This window comes from Neomonachus schauinslandi, chromosome 2, assembly GCF_002201575.2.
Source record: "Neomonachus schauinslandi chromosome 2, ASM220157v2, whole genome shotgun sequence".
Taxonomy (NCBI): Eukaryota; Metazoa; Chordata; class Mammalia; order Carnivora; family Phocidae; genus Neomonachus; species Neomonachus schauinslandi.
In genome coordinates this window covers 169404856-169421135 of record NC_058404.1, presented here as the reverse complement: position 1 = coordinate 169421135, position 16280 = coordinate 169404856, and the positions used below count along the sequence as shown (strand labels likewise).

The 16280-nt window shown below is 40.2% G+C and overlaps 1 protein-coding gene across 11 annotated transcripts in view; it reads left to right on the top strand.

The window, feature by feature from the left end:
• Positions 1-16280, top strand: part of LIMCH1 (LIM and calponin homology domains 1) — a 317738-nt gene that overhangs the window by 143583 nt on the left and 157875 nt on the right. For all 11 annotated transcript variants that reach the window (XM_044912737.1, XM_044912732.1, XM_044912733.1 and 8 more), the window contains exon 3: positions 4306-4375. In XM_044912737.1, the coding sequence (XP_044768672.1) occupies positions 4306-4375 (70 nt within the window). The remainder of the gene's footprint in view (positions 1-4305; positions 4376-16280) is intronic.

Sequence of the window (16280 nt, the reverse complement as noted above, 5' to 3'; positions counted from 1 at the left end):
ATAGGTCACAGTGTGTTTCAGATTTAGAATGTGAGTATAGTAGACACCATTAATTTCTGTCCTATAAGAAACACATGTATTTTTGCTTGCCTTTAATGTCATTAACTTTTTCATAATCGAGGGTTATCCCAGATCCTGACTTGCCTTCCTGTGTCTAGTCATTTCTTATCACACATATATTAGGCAAGCTATACACATTTGTTGACTTGATTCATTAATGTGAGATTTTTGTCCAAAGGTGGCCAGAAAAAGAAAATAAGGAAAACTTACCTTCGTCTTTGGCAGCTGGCTAATGGAAAAGTTGAAACTAAAATGATCTGAACTTACTTGGCAAAAAAGGGTATGCTTAGTAGACCATGTGGGTATGAATATACAAATTTCCATTTACCAAATGCTAGCAACACACATTGTCCCACTGGCTCCTCACCACAATCCTGGATGGAAGGTGAGGTTTTCAAAATTCCCATTTTGGGAATCCCCATTAAGGGAAAACTGAGACTCTGCTCAAGTGACTTCCCAGTGGCCCATGGTTAATGAGTGTTGAGTTTAGCTCTTAAAACCTAGACAACTGGGCGCCTCGGTGGCTCAGTTGGTTAAGCGACTGCTTTCGGCTCAGGTCATGATCCTGGAGTCCCTGGATCGAGTCCCGCATCAGGCTCCCTGCTCGGCAGGGAGCCTGCTTCTCCCTCTGACCCTACCCCCTCTCATGTGCTCTCTCTCTCTCTCATTCTCTCTGTCTCAAATAAATAAATAAAATCTTAAAAAAAAAAAAACAACAAAAACCTAGACGACTTATTCCAAATTCACTATACCTTCCTATTCATTAAGTGTTAAAGGTCTGTTCTCTGTGTGTATGTGTGTCTGTGTGTGTGTGTTGCCGTGTACTTTGATGGCACATACTGAGCAGGACTTTCTAAAGCACTGACTTCCTGTATAAAGTGACTGGCCTAAGACACGAAGGCTGTCTTGGCCATGCTGTGAACAGCGGTGCGTGTCTCTGAAGGAGGTCTTCCCATCTGTCTGCGGCTGGCTTTTCTTCTGCAAAAATGGTGGAATGAATACATGACCTGTCTCTACAGGACAGGATAGTTGGAGACAGTGCATCTCAGAAAGTTCATGAATATAAAATACCATCATCGGTTTAAAGCATGTCATCAATAAGTAGTTATTGAAAATATATTTTAATTTACATAGGAAGGCGATAGGGGTTTTTAGTAAAATTGCAAGTGAATATCCTTGACTCTTACCCATAGCTGTATTTTTGAACTTCTCATCTGTCTCCTAATATGTGCAAGAAATGTCCTCAGTTTAATGCAACATGCAAGATAGGCAGGTGTTGGGCATTCCCGTAATGTCAGTTCAGTGCAATCTTTTATTGTTGTGTACTCTAAACTGTGTAAGGGACTGGAGCGATGTTTATACAAAAAAAATACAGCTGCCTTGATCTTGAAAGTATTCCAATTATTTAAGAGCACTTTGGCTTTTTATTTTTTAATTTGTGGGTAAACATTTTGAAAGAGTTTTTTTGTTGCTCTTTCAATTAAGGTCCAGCATTGTAGTTGTTTTTGAACAACATCATGTGACAGGAATGACTTCTGCCATATAATTCTGCAAAGGATGACTATAAGGAAGTATTTAAGACTGTTTAAAAAATCTAAACCTGGATAAAAGAGGAGTTGGTGGAGCATCACTAAACTTATTAAGAGAAAGGTGCCTTTTAAAGGAGGATTTTTAGTTTATAAATTCTTTAATGGGGTGTTTATTATTCTTTCTGCTTTGGCTAATTAGCAACAATGCTTGGGGATCTGGTAGCAGTGATATTTTATTTCATTAGAAAATTGAAAAGTATTAGAGTAAGTGCTTGATCTAAAATGCGATGAATTGAATTAGTATAAAATAAATGCATACATATAAATGTAGAGAAACATTTATAGAGAACTTATTATGCACCAGGCTCTGTGCTAGCTCCTTATGTATTTTGTCCCATTTAAGCCTCAGTGACATCTATGCAGTTGGTACCATTATAATTCTATATTACAGTCAAGGCTGAAGTTAATGGACTTGCCCTAAGTATGGTGGAGCTGGGCTTTGGATTCAGTGAGCTGGACTCCAGAGCTAATGCTCTCAGCCCATATCAGTCTGCAGTCCACAGCTGTTAAAAAGGTTGTAGGTTCACATGTACTGATAAGGCATACTCTCCAAGGTACATTGTTCAACCTCCAAGTAATATTGATAAGTGGCAAAACAAGGTGTAGGACAGTGCTGATGATACGCTACATCTGTCTTTTTAAAAAAATTATATGTATCTATGTATTTTCTTTGACAGGTCTTTAAGGTTACCTTTAGGGAATAGCCTGGGGCCTGTGGGACTGGGGTTACAGTGAGACTTACATCTTTTGAATCCTTTTGAATTATCAATACTGTGCACAGATACTATTTTAAAATCCAGTTTAAAATGATACTGTTAAGAACTAGTGAAAAAAGTAACATATCCTAAGTGTTCATAGATTTTAAAACTTTACTTTGGAGACATCTTATCTATCTGCTTTTTTTAAAGCAGGAGATATGGGACATTAACACTGCCCAAGAGAGTGTGCTGATCCAGGAAACTTGGATGCTGGGCCTGATTATACCACTAATCAGCTCTGGAGGAGTTACTCATTCATCATCATCAGGCTTCAATTTTCTAAGTTGTAAAATGAGGAGAGAACAAGTTGTCTTCCGACTTGAAAAACCAATAATTCCAAAATAAGTCATGAAGAAGCGCTTTTTAAAAAAGATTAGGGTCCTGGTGAAAACTAAGTGGGTTCATGAAAAGAGCGCCATCTTGGCCCTCAGTGGGCAAAGAGGCATGTGTCTACTCTGAGTGGTACCAGTTGGTGGGAGCGTGTTGGAATTGCAGTGAAAGTTACCCAGAACAGCCGATTGATCCTTGGTGTGAAACCAGGATCCTGGCTGTCATAACCAGTGGGGCGATGGTTCTCAATTCATGAATACACAGTGTGTCAAAGTCAAATAGAAGCTGAATTCAAGCCTAATTACCAACCTATTTCAACGAATCTTTTGTTACTGATTTGTAGAGATCTATCAAGTATAAGGTCTTCAGAATTTTCTATAATTTTGGACTCCATGAATGATAACAGAAGTTGGCAAACTTACTCTGTAAAGAGCCAAATAGTAAAAATTGCATGCATTGTGGGCCATATGTTCTCTGTCATAGTAACTCCACTCTGCTGTCACAAAAGCAGCAGTAGATAATACATAAGTGAATGGGTATGGCTGGGGTCCAGTAAAACTTTATTTACAAAAACAGGCACTGGACCACATTTGGCCCATGGGTCGTAGTTTGCTGAACCCCGAGTTGTAATAAACCCCTGCCCTAGGTTTCTCTTTGCACTGCATCCTGAGATAAGGTACCTACCTGATGGCCTCTCCTCTCTAATTCCTGAATGTGAGAATAAATGCTTCCCTTCTGCAACCCCCTACCTTCCATTATTCCTTTCTGAATTACCTAGTTCACAAATGCGACATTCTGCCACATCACCCTGATGCCGACCCTATTTTCCTTTTGCAGATTGCCTTCCTTGTTTCTTTTCACTCTGAACTATTTCCTGAAAACAAGAAGTTATAGTTGTTTTTTTTTTTTTTGCATTCCTTTGCTTATATTACCATTTTTACGTGATTTCAACCTTTACCCCCAAGATGTTTTGCTCACATATCTTCTGTACCTAGGGAATTGTGGTGAGCCTTATTTAGAATCTTTAAGCCATGATTGGTTAACCTCTCGCTAACCATATTCTTCCCTTTCTTAAGTGAAGATCACCCACATTTCACAAGCCACTCTCAATGAGCAAAAGGGGTCTGGAGGTAGAATTAGTCTTGGCAAATTGTTTCAAAGACAGATGTTGGTCTCTGAACTTAATGCATTCCTGGAGAGACCCCTGTCTTGGCCAAGAGAATTGGGAACAGGCCTTGCCTGTAGTAGCTGGCTCCAGTCCTAGACACTTCCCTCCCAACCTTGATCCAGTTCATACCGGTGTCTTCTCTCTTGATGCCCCTCCCTGTCTCCATGCCTGCTCTCCCAACATTTCTAAGTTCTAAAACTTCACCTGCTATGGACAAACTTGATGCTGGGAAAGCTCTCCACTTGTATGCGTGAAGGCTCATAGATTATTGAGATTTACTACATGCTTTAAATTCACTGCTTTTCCTATTCAGCAATTTAGCTGTAGCCCTGGATAAAGGTGATTTGTGTGATCCATCTTGCTTTATGTCTCACTTGACATTCTGCCTTTTTCATGACAGGTTGCTGAATGCTATAAAGCCAGGACTTGTTAAAAAGATCAATAGATTGCCTACCCCCATTGCGGGATTGGTGAGTATCCAGAATTGAGATTTATTTTCCAATATTCCTTGGCTCTAACCTAAGGGTCATGACAGTGCCATTTATTACAGTTCTCCCCCACAATATATATTCCACTTGAATGAGGATGCATTGAATCCATTAAACTGAGAGGTCACTTAAAAATGAAAGATCGCAGTTATGCCTAAATGGCATCTTAATCTTTGTTTGTATCTTTCCCATGAGTGATAAGGACCGTCATTCTTAAAGAGGTGAATTTGTTTTGGGGGGAGAGGCTGATAATTAGGTTGACCCCAGGGGAGGAATGTGATTGTAATTATGGTTTTCTCATTTCAGTTTTTTATTGCATTCCCCTGGAATGAAGGGGAGAGGAGGTAGAGAAAGAGAATTTCATGATTTACAAGCAGCACTTCCATCAGAAATTGCCGTTTTCGGCCTTAAAATCCACTTGTGTTTAAATACCACATCTGGAGACCAACTCTTTTAAAGACATAATGGACACCAAGGTGATCCTTATGTCATCTGGAGATTTGTTTCCTAAAAGCCCTTGCCCTTCTGAACCTATCTGTTTAAATAGACAAAACTCATGGGTTCACATGTGGTCAGAAGCTGAATTTTTTAATTCATTGATGATACATTTCATAATTCCTGGTGACTCATGTTAATTATTTAGTTGATGTTGCCTTTTATTTAAAAAAGGGGGAAAAGTGGAAGATCAAGAAGACAAACATAGCTTAGTTCTGGAAGGAATGTGCACACATATACGTGTGCACAAAAAGCTAAGGATGTATGTGGCCTGGTGAGGACTCAATGACTCTTTCCAGTGTGACCTCCTTCTCTGCATGTGGTTTGGCAGAAAACAATTAGAAATATGTCAAGAATTTAGGCAGGCTCCTACATAGACCTTACTGAGTGTTGTCAGAAAGTTTTTAGCCGTATCAGGATGACTAATTGAAATTAGATGTACCCCCCCCCAAAAAAAGAGATTGTGTTTGAGAACTGTGAGGGTTATGGTAGTAAGGTATGTGGCTTCAGCAAGTTGAACAAAGTGGATTTTTTTTTTTTTAATTGTAAGAATTGCTATTTCTGTGGATGCATTTTATTTCCCATTCTGGTTAGTAGTAAGCTGGTAATTACGCATTAAAAATCCTTCTAATGTTGTTTGTTAGAATCATGTAGCCAACTAAGTTAGCAGATGTATAGATAAATAGATAAATTTGGAAGGAATGGATTTGAATAATTTTATAAAATAATCTATATATCTGTATTATATATTATATATAGTAATGTGTATATATATTATTCTAGAATTTTTATGAAGTCCATTTCTTCCAAATGTTAAGGTCACAGTCTTAATGATGCTGACAAATATCTGTTTGGCTTCAGGCCTGTGGCATCTCCTGACCTTGGAATTCTGGGATTTAATGGTATAGGAACAAAGCACACAGCATGAAGTCAAGGGAGGTCTCAGTGAAATCCATAGAAACAGAAGCAAGTAGCCCAGAGTCCAGAAAAGGAGAAAAAGGTTTTGAAACTTTAATTCAAATGTGAATCATAAATAATTCTAGTAAAATTACAGGTTTAGGACATGTGCATCGATCTTTATAGCATTTCTTATCATGGATCAAATGTTATTCTTTATATATTGCCTCTACTTTAGAGCAGGCAGGAATTTGACTCAAGAAAACAAGGGGCCCTGGTTGCTTTCCTCCCGTTTCTGTCCTTGACTTTTATTTCTTCTCTTTCCCTTTCCATTTGAGTTTCCTTTCCATTTTGTCCTTTCCATCATTTTTCCTCTTTGTTGCCCTTTTCCAAATAACACTTCCTCACTTACCTTCATTCTTTATCACTTACATCTTTTTTACTAGTTTGTTATTGTGGTCATTTGTAACAGGAAATATATATTTGGTCTTTGTCCATTTCTAGCACAGAGCTCCTAACACACTTGGGATTTCCTAAGCAATAAGAGCCATGGGAACATCTTTGTAGTAATATTTGGTCTTTTGTCATTGGTTCCTGAAATGGCTCCAGTCCTGTAAAGTTTGAAGGAGTGTCTTGTTATTCGTACCAAGCCCCTTTCAACCACACCTGACTTTATGTTAATGAGGTGACTTTTGGAAGGCCTCAAGGTTGGGGGGGGATCGTTGCCAGGGGAACCAACTAGGTGATTGGAGGGGTTGGAAATTTCAGCCCCACCCCCAAACTTCAGGGAAGGAAGAGGGCTGGAAATTGAGTTCAATCCCCAGTGGCCAATGGAGCCTCCATAAAAAACCAAAAGAATGGGGGTCTGGAGAGCTTCCAGGTTGGCGAACCCATGGAGATTTGGGGAGTGGCGGGCCAAGAAAGCATGGAGGTTCTCTGCCCTTTCCCATATACCTTGCCCTATGTACTTTTTCATGTGGCTCTTCATCTGTATCCTTTATAATATCTTTTATAATAAACTGGTTAATATCAGTCCATGTTTTTCTGAGTTCTGTGAGCCACTCTAGCAAATTAATCAAGCCCAAGGAGGGGGTCATGGGAACCTCAGATTTATAGCCCATTGGTCAGAAGCACAGGTGACAGCTTGGCTTTGGGATTAGTACGTGAAGTGGGGAGGGGAGCAAGTCTCATGGGACTGAGCCCCTAACCTATGGGATCTGACATGATCTCCAGGTACAGAGTGTCAGAACTGAGTTAATTGCGTGATGGTGTTGGAAACACACACAACAGAGTTATCCTTAATCCCCCTGAAAATACTTATCTAGGTGTAATTAATTGCTTCCCATTCATTAATGATTCCTGAAACTACAAATCTGGTCAAATGCTTTTCCTCTCCTACAATTACCTTCAAAACAACATTGCCAAAAACTAGTTTAGTAGTTGGGCTCTTGGCAAGAAGCAAAATGACCACTCTTCTCTCCTCCATCCCCCCATTCTGTTAATGTTCTTCTAGGTCCTTTCTTCAAATCTCTTGTCTGATCTCTTTCTACACACATGTTCTTTTCGGTCTCCATGATTCCAACTCTTCATAGCACCTACCCAAATCATCATTGCTCTCCACATTTTTTTCTCCTGAACTCTGGACCTCTTGTTCTGTTTATTGGACAGCTCCATCTCAATGTCCCACCAGTACCACAACTTAACATATTCAAATTAGACTTAAATGACCACTCCCACCCACCGATTTCCTAGTGCCAATAAAGGCATCATAGACATGCATTTGCCCTAGTTCAGTTCTCAGAGAATTTGGCAGCTTTCCCCAATCTGTCTGCTTGTCTGCATCTCTTTCGCCTCTAGACAAGGCCTAGAGTAGGCCTCATCTCTTGCTTGGATTATTACAGTCAACCCACAGTTCCTCAAATATTACTCACTCTCATGTACAATGCCTTTGCTCATGATAGTTCTTGTGAATATAATGCTTTCCCCCTGGGCTCTCAATACAATTGCATTTATTTATCAAGACCCAGTGAAAAACCACTTCCTTTGGGAAGCCTTTAATGTTTATGGTGCATATGACCGCTTATCATAGAATACAGTTAGCGTTTCTTAGTTCAGGAAAAATGACTTAGTATGTTAGAGAGATAAAAGATAGCTCTGTTGAAATATGCTTTGAGGAGTAAGATTTTAAATAACTGTTGTTAACAATTTGAAGTAGAAGGTATATAAATGGTTTAGTATTTATGTTAAGACATTGTAGTTTTAACAGTTAATTGGCCATGATCAAAGTTACCAATATGTATAAAGGGTACAAACAATGAAAGATGTCCTACTGAGGCACCAAGAAGTCACAGCATCACTTTGATAGAATGTCCGCCTAAATATTTGGCCTGAGTCCAACTCTGAGGGAACAATCAGACAAGTCCAGTATGAGGGGACATACCATGAAGACACCTCCCCTCCCCAAAGGCTAGAAAAATGGTTATAGATGAAAGGTGACTAAGGAGATATGCCAAAGACATGTGATCCTTGATTGAGAAGGAGCAACTATGATAGACATTATTGGGACAATTGGAGGCATTTGAGTGTAGATTGAATATTAGATAATAATATTCTCTCAGTCTTGAACTTCCTGCATGTGATAACTATATTGTCAAAGGTAGTTCTGTACATAGGGGAATACTCTTGATGTTAGGAGGTGCTTAAGCTGGCATATTTCGAGATCAAGTGTCACAATGTGTACATTAATACTCAAATTGTTCAGCAAATAGAAGTCTGTGTCTGTAATGTATAATTTTATATACACAAACACTGGAGATAGAGAGAGAGACCGAAAAGAAGGAAGAGAGGAAGGGAAATGTGGCAAAATGTTGGATCTAGAGAAAGGGTATACAGTTTTCATGGTACTATTCTTGCAACTTTTTGGTAGGCTTGAAAATTTGCAATATAAAGAGTTGGAGATTAAAAGACATTAATTCTCTTATCTTTTCTTGAGGGGCTGGAGTGGGGAATCTTGAGTAAGCAGTAGATTTGGAGATGGCAGGGACCATCTTGGTTCAGCAGCGATACAGTCTTTTATGTGAGTGTGTTCTTCACATGACATTTTCTTCCTCTTTTATTTGTGACAGTCAGGAAAGAGCAGACAGAGCCCCTCAAGAAGCAAAATGGCCACCCTTCTCTTCTCCATCCCCCCATTCTGTTAATGTTCTTCTAGGTCCTTTCTTCAAATCTCTTGTCTGATCTCTGTCTACACACATGTTCTTTTCTGTCTCCATGATTCCAAATCTTCATAGCAGAAGAACTTTCTGGCTTGAACTTTGTCAGGGGGTTGACGGGTCCCTGGCCAGCTAGTGATCAAGAAGTCCTCAGTAGCAGGGGCCATGGAGACCTAAGAAGCATGGCCAGAGGGTTTTTCATGCGTGGAACCCATGCCTGTGTGTCTTAATGGCCTGGGTGTTTAGAAGAATCCATTAAGATGGCCCAGCTGCTTGACTTGAAGATAAATAGAAAAGTATGTTTTCACATAGCAACCCCAAATTATAAACATGTGTAGATTTACAAAGGCATGAATAGGTGTATTTTAGCCCCTGAGTTGAGCTGTGGTTACAAAGAATTCAGGGGTGAAGGTGTTAAAACAAAGTAGTTGAAAATGATTTCCTGGCAAGAATGCAAAGACCCTGGATCCGGGTCTGGGTTTCTTCTGTAGCGATTGCTGACATACGCAGCCGCATGGTGACCGCCTGCAGATGCTCGCATTCTTTTTTAGGTGTTAGTGATACTGTTAGCTATTGCCAGAGAGAAAGACCTCGAATGGAGGTCTTGGCATACCAAAGACGCTGAAAATGCTGCCCTTTAATCTGCCAGTTTGTCAGGATTGCACAATCAAGCCACATCCCGAAACGCAATTTAATGGTCATTAGAGATTGTGTGGAATTCTCTTTCATCCCAGAAACAGACTTTGTGCAAGAGACACAAATGTATGAAGTCCTTGCTAACAATAGGAACTTAGGGATGAAGCTTTCTCTTGCCCAGATTTTAATTGTAAAAGCCACTGTGTGTGTGTGTGTGTGTGTGTATACGCACGTGTAAAGTATAATTGGAAAGAGAATATTTGGAGATTCTGCCCTCGGGTGCTGAACCTTTCTAGAGTTGTCATGAAATACTTGCTTGATCTTGCATGTGAATCCATGAGGATGAAAGCGATCCGAGGAAAAGAGAATTTTACAGCTGGAGGGGCATCTTAGAAATATTTGTGTTACATATGAGGACATGTGGGTCTATAAAGGGGAATTATTTGCCCAAGATCACACAAAGAATAAATGCTGAGTTGGATCCAGAGCCCAGGCCACCCTCCTCCTTGGTTGTGTTACTCATACGTTGAAAATGGGATACATGTAAATGACAGATTGTTTTCCCTCTTGTGAGAAAGAGGGGAAAGCAAAGACTTGCTCTTTTAGTTCATCTCTCTCCCTCCCCCACCCCCATCCTTTGGCCACTACCTTCAAAATATCTTCCCAAGCTCTGTGAAAGGCTGCACTTCATGGAACATCTCTTTGCCTCATGAATACTAGAAATTTAATTCTAGGTGAGGTTCAGTAGGATATAGCAGAAATGGAACTAGTAGAATTATCCTACCACTTTAGTTACCTAACCCACTCAAAAACTTAATTTTTAGAAAAAGGATGTATTTTTCTTTAATGAAAAGATAAGATTTCAAATATACTTAGAGCTGAGCTTCCTGAAATGGATAAAAAAATGTAAGTTTCCATAAATTATGTGGACTTCAGGAAGCTTTCAAAGGGTATCTGCTTTATTTTATGAAACTGATACCAGAACAGTTGATGTTTCATCGTCTGAGGGAGGTCAGAACAGGGGGAAAGATGAAAAGGCCATAGAGATTTCCACATTATGAGAAGATGAAAAATATTGTTTTGGACAAAAGGTAAACACATGAAGCTGTGAGTAGCAGTTGTGAAAAGCCCTTACACAAACCTAATCATTTTAGGAAGATGACAACACCATAAATTTGAGTTCCAGGTGTTTTGGGTGTCTGCGTGCCAAGGGCTGGTTTTCTGCAAATCCTACCTGGAGGTTAGCTCATCTCTAGCCATGTCTGAGGTTTTAGTTTTATATCCTACAGCTGCCTTTAGAGTTCCTTGAGCATTTCACTTACCTTCAACGGGCTGGCTTATAGGTGTCCTCAGAAGAAGCTGGTCCAAGTTCTGTTCTGTGCCTCTGTTTCTCTTCCAGTTAAAGTTAACATTTGAGGCCAGGAGGGAGGCAGAGCAGGCAAAGAGGGAGGCCAGAGGTGTAAGTGACCATAATGATAACCATCATATAGTAAATACCTAGCATGTACTAGGTACGGTGCTGGATTATCCTTAATCTTTACAGTTGCCCTGCAATGGAGTTATTGCTGTATCCTTATATATCTCAGGAAACAAAGGTGCAAAGTAGTAAGTTACCCACTTTCCAGTAATAAGAGGCAGAATTGAGATTTGGACCCTGGTTTGCCCAACTCCAGAGACTGTGCCTTTTCTCCTGTGTTTACACTACGTCCTTAAAGCCTTCTCCTTTGTCATTGAACCTCAGCACTCCTGAGTATCTATTGGAGGTGTCAACCCTTAAGGAGATCTCATATGTTTATAGAAGACAACCTCGTATCCCTTTCCCTTAAGATGTATTAACTTTGCCAAGTTGAGGTGGCAGCCTGTTTTAAATGTAGTATTTCTACTGTCACTCCTATAAAATCAGTCTCCAGGCAGCCACACCTCAAGCCCCAGAGTCCGTGAAGCACCAGTTCAACAAATGATAAAATAATAGATGAGAAATCTGTACTGAAGTCTTTCAAAAGAATGTTATAGAGTGATTCCATTTATAACATGCAGCAGACCTTTCTAAAATGCCCTCCTCTCTTTCTCTCTGTTAGAATTTCTCTTTACACACACACATACACACACACAAATCTTACTCTTGCCAGCTCACTTCAAATCTCTCCCCACCTCCAACTACCTAAAATCGTCCAGACTCACACTGGACTAGGTCTTGTCTGTCTTGCTTCTAATCCTTTTCTCTGTCTCTACTCACCCTCAGCCTTGTCTGGTGCAAAGCAATCAGGTACACTCAGCTCCTTTCAATTCCCCCTTCACACATGGTTCTGATTCTGGGTAACAAAGACTTGGGAAGAAGGCGACACAGAATTCTCCTATGGCCAGGGGAGGGGGAGAGACTTGGAATCCTCCCACTCAATGTGTTTTCCTGCCTTACCCTGCTCTTTGTGGTCGTTGCATGGTATGATGAGGGCGTCTCTGGAGGTGGTCTTGCTCTTCTTTGGGGGACAAGTAAAAACTGGTAGCTGAGTGGTGTTCTGTGTGCAGGAGGTATTTTCACAGAAAGAAATGAATAGACCTTGTGAAGACTCTCAGCCAGAATTGAGTTTAATGACACATTTTCCTTTATCCTCATCCCTGGCATGGTGAGAGAAACCTTGGTCGGGTTCTCATACCACACACAGAAGGAATGCTCAATTTGCTGCTTTTGAGTGTGGTGCCAAGGCAGGGCAGAGGTAAGGATAGTGGTTAGCATTTTAGTAGGTTTGGACACAACAGAGCAAAGACTGCAGGGAAAAACAACAAAACATAAAGTCTTTGGTACGCATCCTGCTTTTAGTCAAATGGTAGAATGTGAACCAAGGGGGTGCTTAGTTTATTTGTTGCCTCCCAAGTCAGTATGGCTTGTGTGCTGCTAGTTGTAACAGCTTCCACAGGTAGCTTTTAAAAGACCAGATTGTCTCATGTCCCTTATCTTCTCAAATAACTTTCTATGGCTGCCCACTGCATATGGAATACAATCCATATATCTCAGAAAGGCATTTAAGGCTTTCCCTGAGCTAAGGTGACATTCTAGGTTTCTTTCCCATTGAATATATCACTCTTAGGAACCAGGACTACAGGTAACTGGTGACCTAAACCAAAAGACTTGGCCACAGAGTGAATACCAGATGAAAGTGTGACTATTGATGAGAACCATTCTCCAGTGAGTTGGACAGAATGAAAGGGAATTCTGATGCCTACTGATGTGATTGGATCAGACCAATAAGTTAGTCCCCTTGTACATCTGTTTGGAGTACTTGGGAAGACTCAATAGAGGGGTTTTTTGGTCCTTCCCATTCATCCTATGATTATCTACCTTCTGATTTTCTTGTTTGGTGAGTGTATTAACTATCTATTACTATGTAACAGATTATCCCAAGACTTAGTGACTTAAAACAAAATTTATTGTCTCATACTTACTGTGGGTCAAGACTCTGGGCATGGCTTAGCTGGGTCCCTGTTTCAGCATCTCTCAGAAGGTGACAGTCAAGGAGTTGGCCAATGTCATGTCAAGACTTGACTAGGGAAGGATCTGCTTCTAAACTCACTCACTTGGATATTGGCAGGATTCAGTTCCTTACAGGATGTTGGCCAAAGCCATCTTCCGTTGCTTGCCATGTGGGCCTGTTCGCATAAAACAGCTCACAGTGTGGCAGCTTGTTTCATCAGAGTGAGCAAGCAAGAAGAACCAGAAAGAGAGAGTGAGAACAAACAAGATGGAAGTCATAGTCCTTTATAACCTAATCTCAAAAGTGACGTTTCATCCCCTCTGCCATATTCTATCAATTAAAAGCAAGTCACAAAAATAAGATAAAATAAAAGCAAGTCACTAATCCAGCCCACCCTCCAGGGTAGATCAGGAAGAAGGGTCACTGGGAGGTATTTAGAAGCTGCCTGCCACAGTGAGTGAAATGGTAATGTTAATCTATTTGAGAAACCAGGGCATAGATTGCTTATTTTCCTGAAAATGCATCTCTTATAGGACTTTAAAGATAACACAATTTTCCTTGGACCACCTCTCTTGCATCACGTTTAAGGTCTGAGTTCCTATTTTCCTCTGCACATAATGCACTAAAGAGAGATGGCATGTTCTCTCTTGCTTTCTAACTGAAAAATCTGCTTGTGACTCAAGACGTAATTCCTGCCTTTCAGGAGGTTACCTTCTGGGAGACAAATACACAAATAAGGTCTAATAAAGGTAGAATGTGAAATATTAATGAAATAGAATATGCAAGGAGGAACAAGGAAAAATATCTATTTGAGATTAAGAACTTTGGAAGTTGTGGGATCTGAACTGGGCATCCATTAATAGTGAAAAGTGAAGAGTTGGGGGAAGGACATTCTAGCTCTTGGGGGATGGAATGAGAAAGGTTTGGAGCCGCAAGAGCCTGGGTCTTGACTGGGAGTGGCTAGTATTTGCATGTGGCCGAAGCTGGAATCTCAGGGTCCCTGAGAGAAATCAATGCTGTGGAAAGTGGACATGGAATAGTCAATTGAGACCAGAAACGCCACCTGAAGGTGTTTGGACATGTTTTCTGCGAGTAAGAGCCACTGAAAACAAAGGAATCTCATGTCCCAGACAGCTCTGGGGGCTGTGTGAAAAGCAGATTGTGGAAAGAGACCAGCAGCAAAAGTCAATTAGGACACAAGTAGTCCAAATAAGAGATGACAAGTGCCTAAATCTTGGTAGAAGCAGTGGGAGTGGAGGTGAGGAGACAGGATTTATGTTTCTATGTTTTTCCCTGAATATAATATGTCATCAATTATAAGACACGCCATTTTGTGAAATACAACTAATTGAAAAAAAGCTGCCAATTAAATTATGGCAGAGCACTAAGATACCAGCAATGGAAAGATGCATTTTTATCTCAGAGGTTAAAAAAAAAGTACATTGTAGAATTGATAAAATATGATAAATAATCTGAGGAAGATGACATACATTTTGGACTCAAACAACCTGGAGGATAATGATGCCATTAATAGGAATCATGGGAGCAGGGGATGAGAAGAGGGTTCCAAGAGAAAAGATGAATTATCTTTTGGACATTTTGAGTTGGCTATATCTAAGAGGTATTCATTCATGTGCAGATGTCTGGCAGACAACTGGAAATGTTCATTTGGAACTCAAGTAAAAAGTTATAAAGAATTGGGCGAGGTTAATGAATGGATTATTTTGAAGTTAAATCCTTATGCTTAAGTATATATGAAGACAAATTACTTCTTTTTCTAAAACCACAAGCTTTGAATCTTTTCTCTCCCCAAATTATAGTCTTATCTTTGGAGTGTGTGAGCTATGTTGGCAGAGATAGTGAGGAGGAAGGAGAGGTGTTGAAATTAGTTGGAGACCACAGGAAGAGCCATTAGCAATTGCACTTGGATAGGAAAATCATGACAGATCATGGCTTAGAAAGATCTTCATATAATTGACAATTTATTGAAATGTGATATCCCACCAATCTCGCACCTTCTAACTTCTCATCTTCCTTGAGACTTCCCTCTTAGTACGAGGTAGGCAGGTTAGTTTTCTAGGGTTACCATGACAGACTATCACTGTCTGGGGGGGCCTAAGTAACGGAAATGAACTTTCTCACAGTTCTGGAGGCTGGAAGTCTTAAGATCAAGATGAGGGCAGCGTTGGTTTCTTCCGAGGCCTCTCCCCTTAGCTTGCCCACAGCCATCTTCGTATGGTCTCCCCTGTGTGTGTGTGTGCGTGCATGCGCTTGTCCGTGCCCTAATCTCTTCTTAGAAGGGCACCAGTTATATTGGATTAGGGCCCACTCTAATGGCTGCATTAACGTAATTACCTTTTTAAATACCCTATGTCCACATCTAGTCACATTTCTGAGTTACTGGGGCTTCTGACTTCAATATATATAAATGGGGCAGGGGGATACACTCATCAGCCCATAACAGCACGTAAGCCAGCCGAGCACTTCAATTCTTATTCACGTGTGTTATGAATGCCTAGACCTATTGGCTAAAATCCTCTTCATGCACCAGAAATTATTTTTCCAGACTTGTTTCCATAATTATTTTGTGTCTTTGCCGAGGTGGAAGGTTATATATAGCAGTGCTATAAAACTTTTTTTTCAAGTTTTTTTTCCCCCTTCCTGTCCCTGGGGGAAAAAAAACAACCAAAAAAACCATTCTTTGAAGAAAGAAGCCACTTGTTCTCCCTTATCTTTCATTGGACAGTGTTTAGTAGTTTGTGACATTACATCAGTTCCTCATTCTTTTCCCCTCAGGAACAGACCTTCAATTAGGAACTGTGAGGAAAAAAATATATAATAGCAGGAAATGCATATTTTAGCCTAAGTTTTACTTCTTCTATTTTTTTTTTTTTTTTCATAGTCCTAGCTTACCTCAAGAAGAAATTTCTGTGGAACCAAGTTTTATCTTGTACTCCAAACCTGGGGTTATAGGGGTTCTGTTGTTTGACAACAGGAGAAGTTTCACAAAGCATTGTATGAAAGGGTGAAACAGTGCTGGACTCAACCAGTACTTCTCCTAAAATGTGCCATAATCTGAGATTGTTTTTGTAGGAAGTTTGTCTTGGCAAGAATTTCAAAAGAACTTGCTAGACACCTCTCTTGTAATTAGCTGGTTTCCTGCTAGAATCTTGGGTC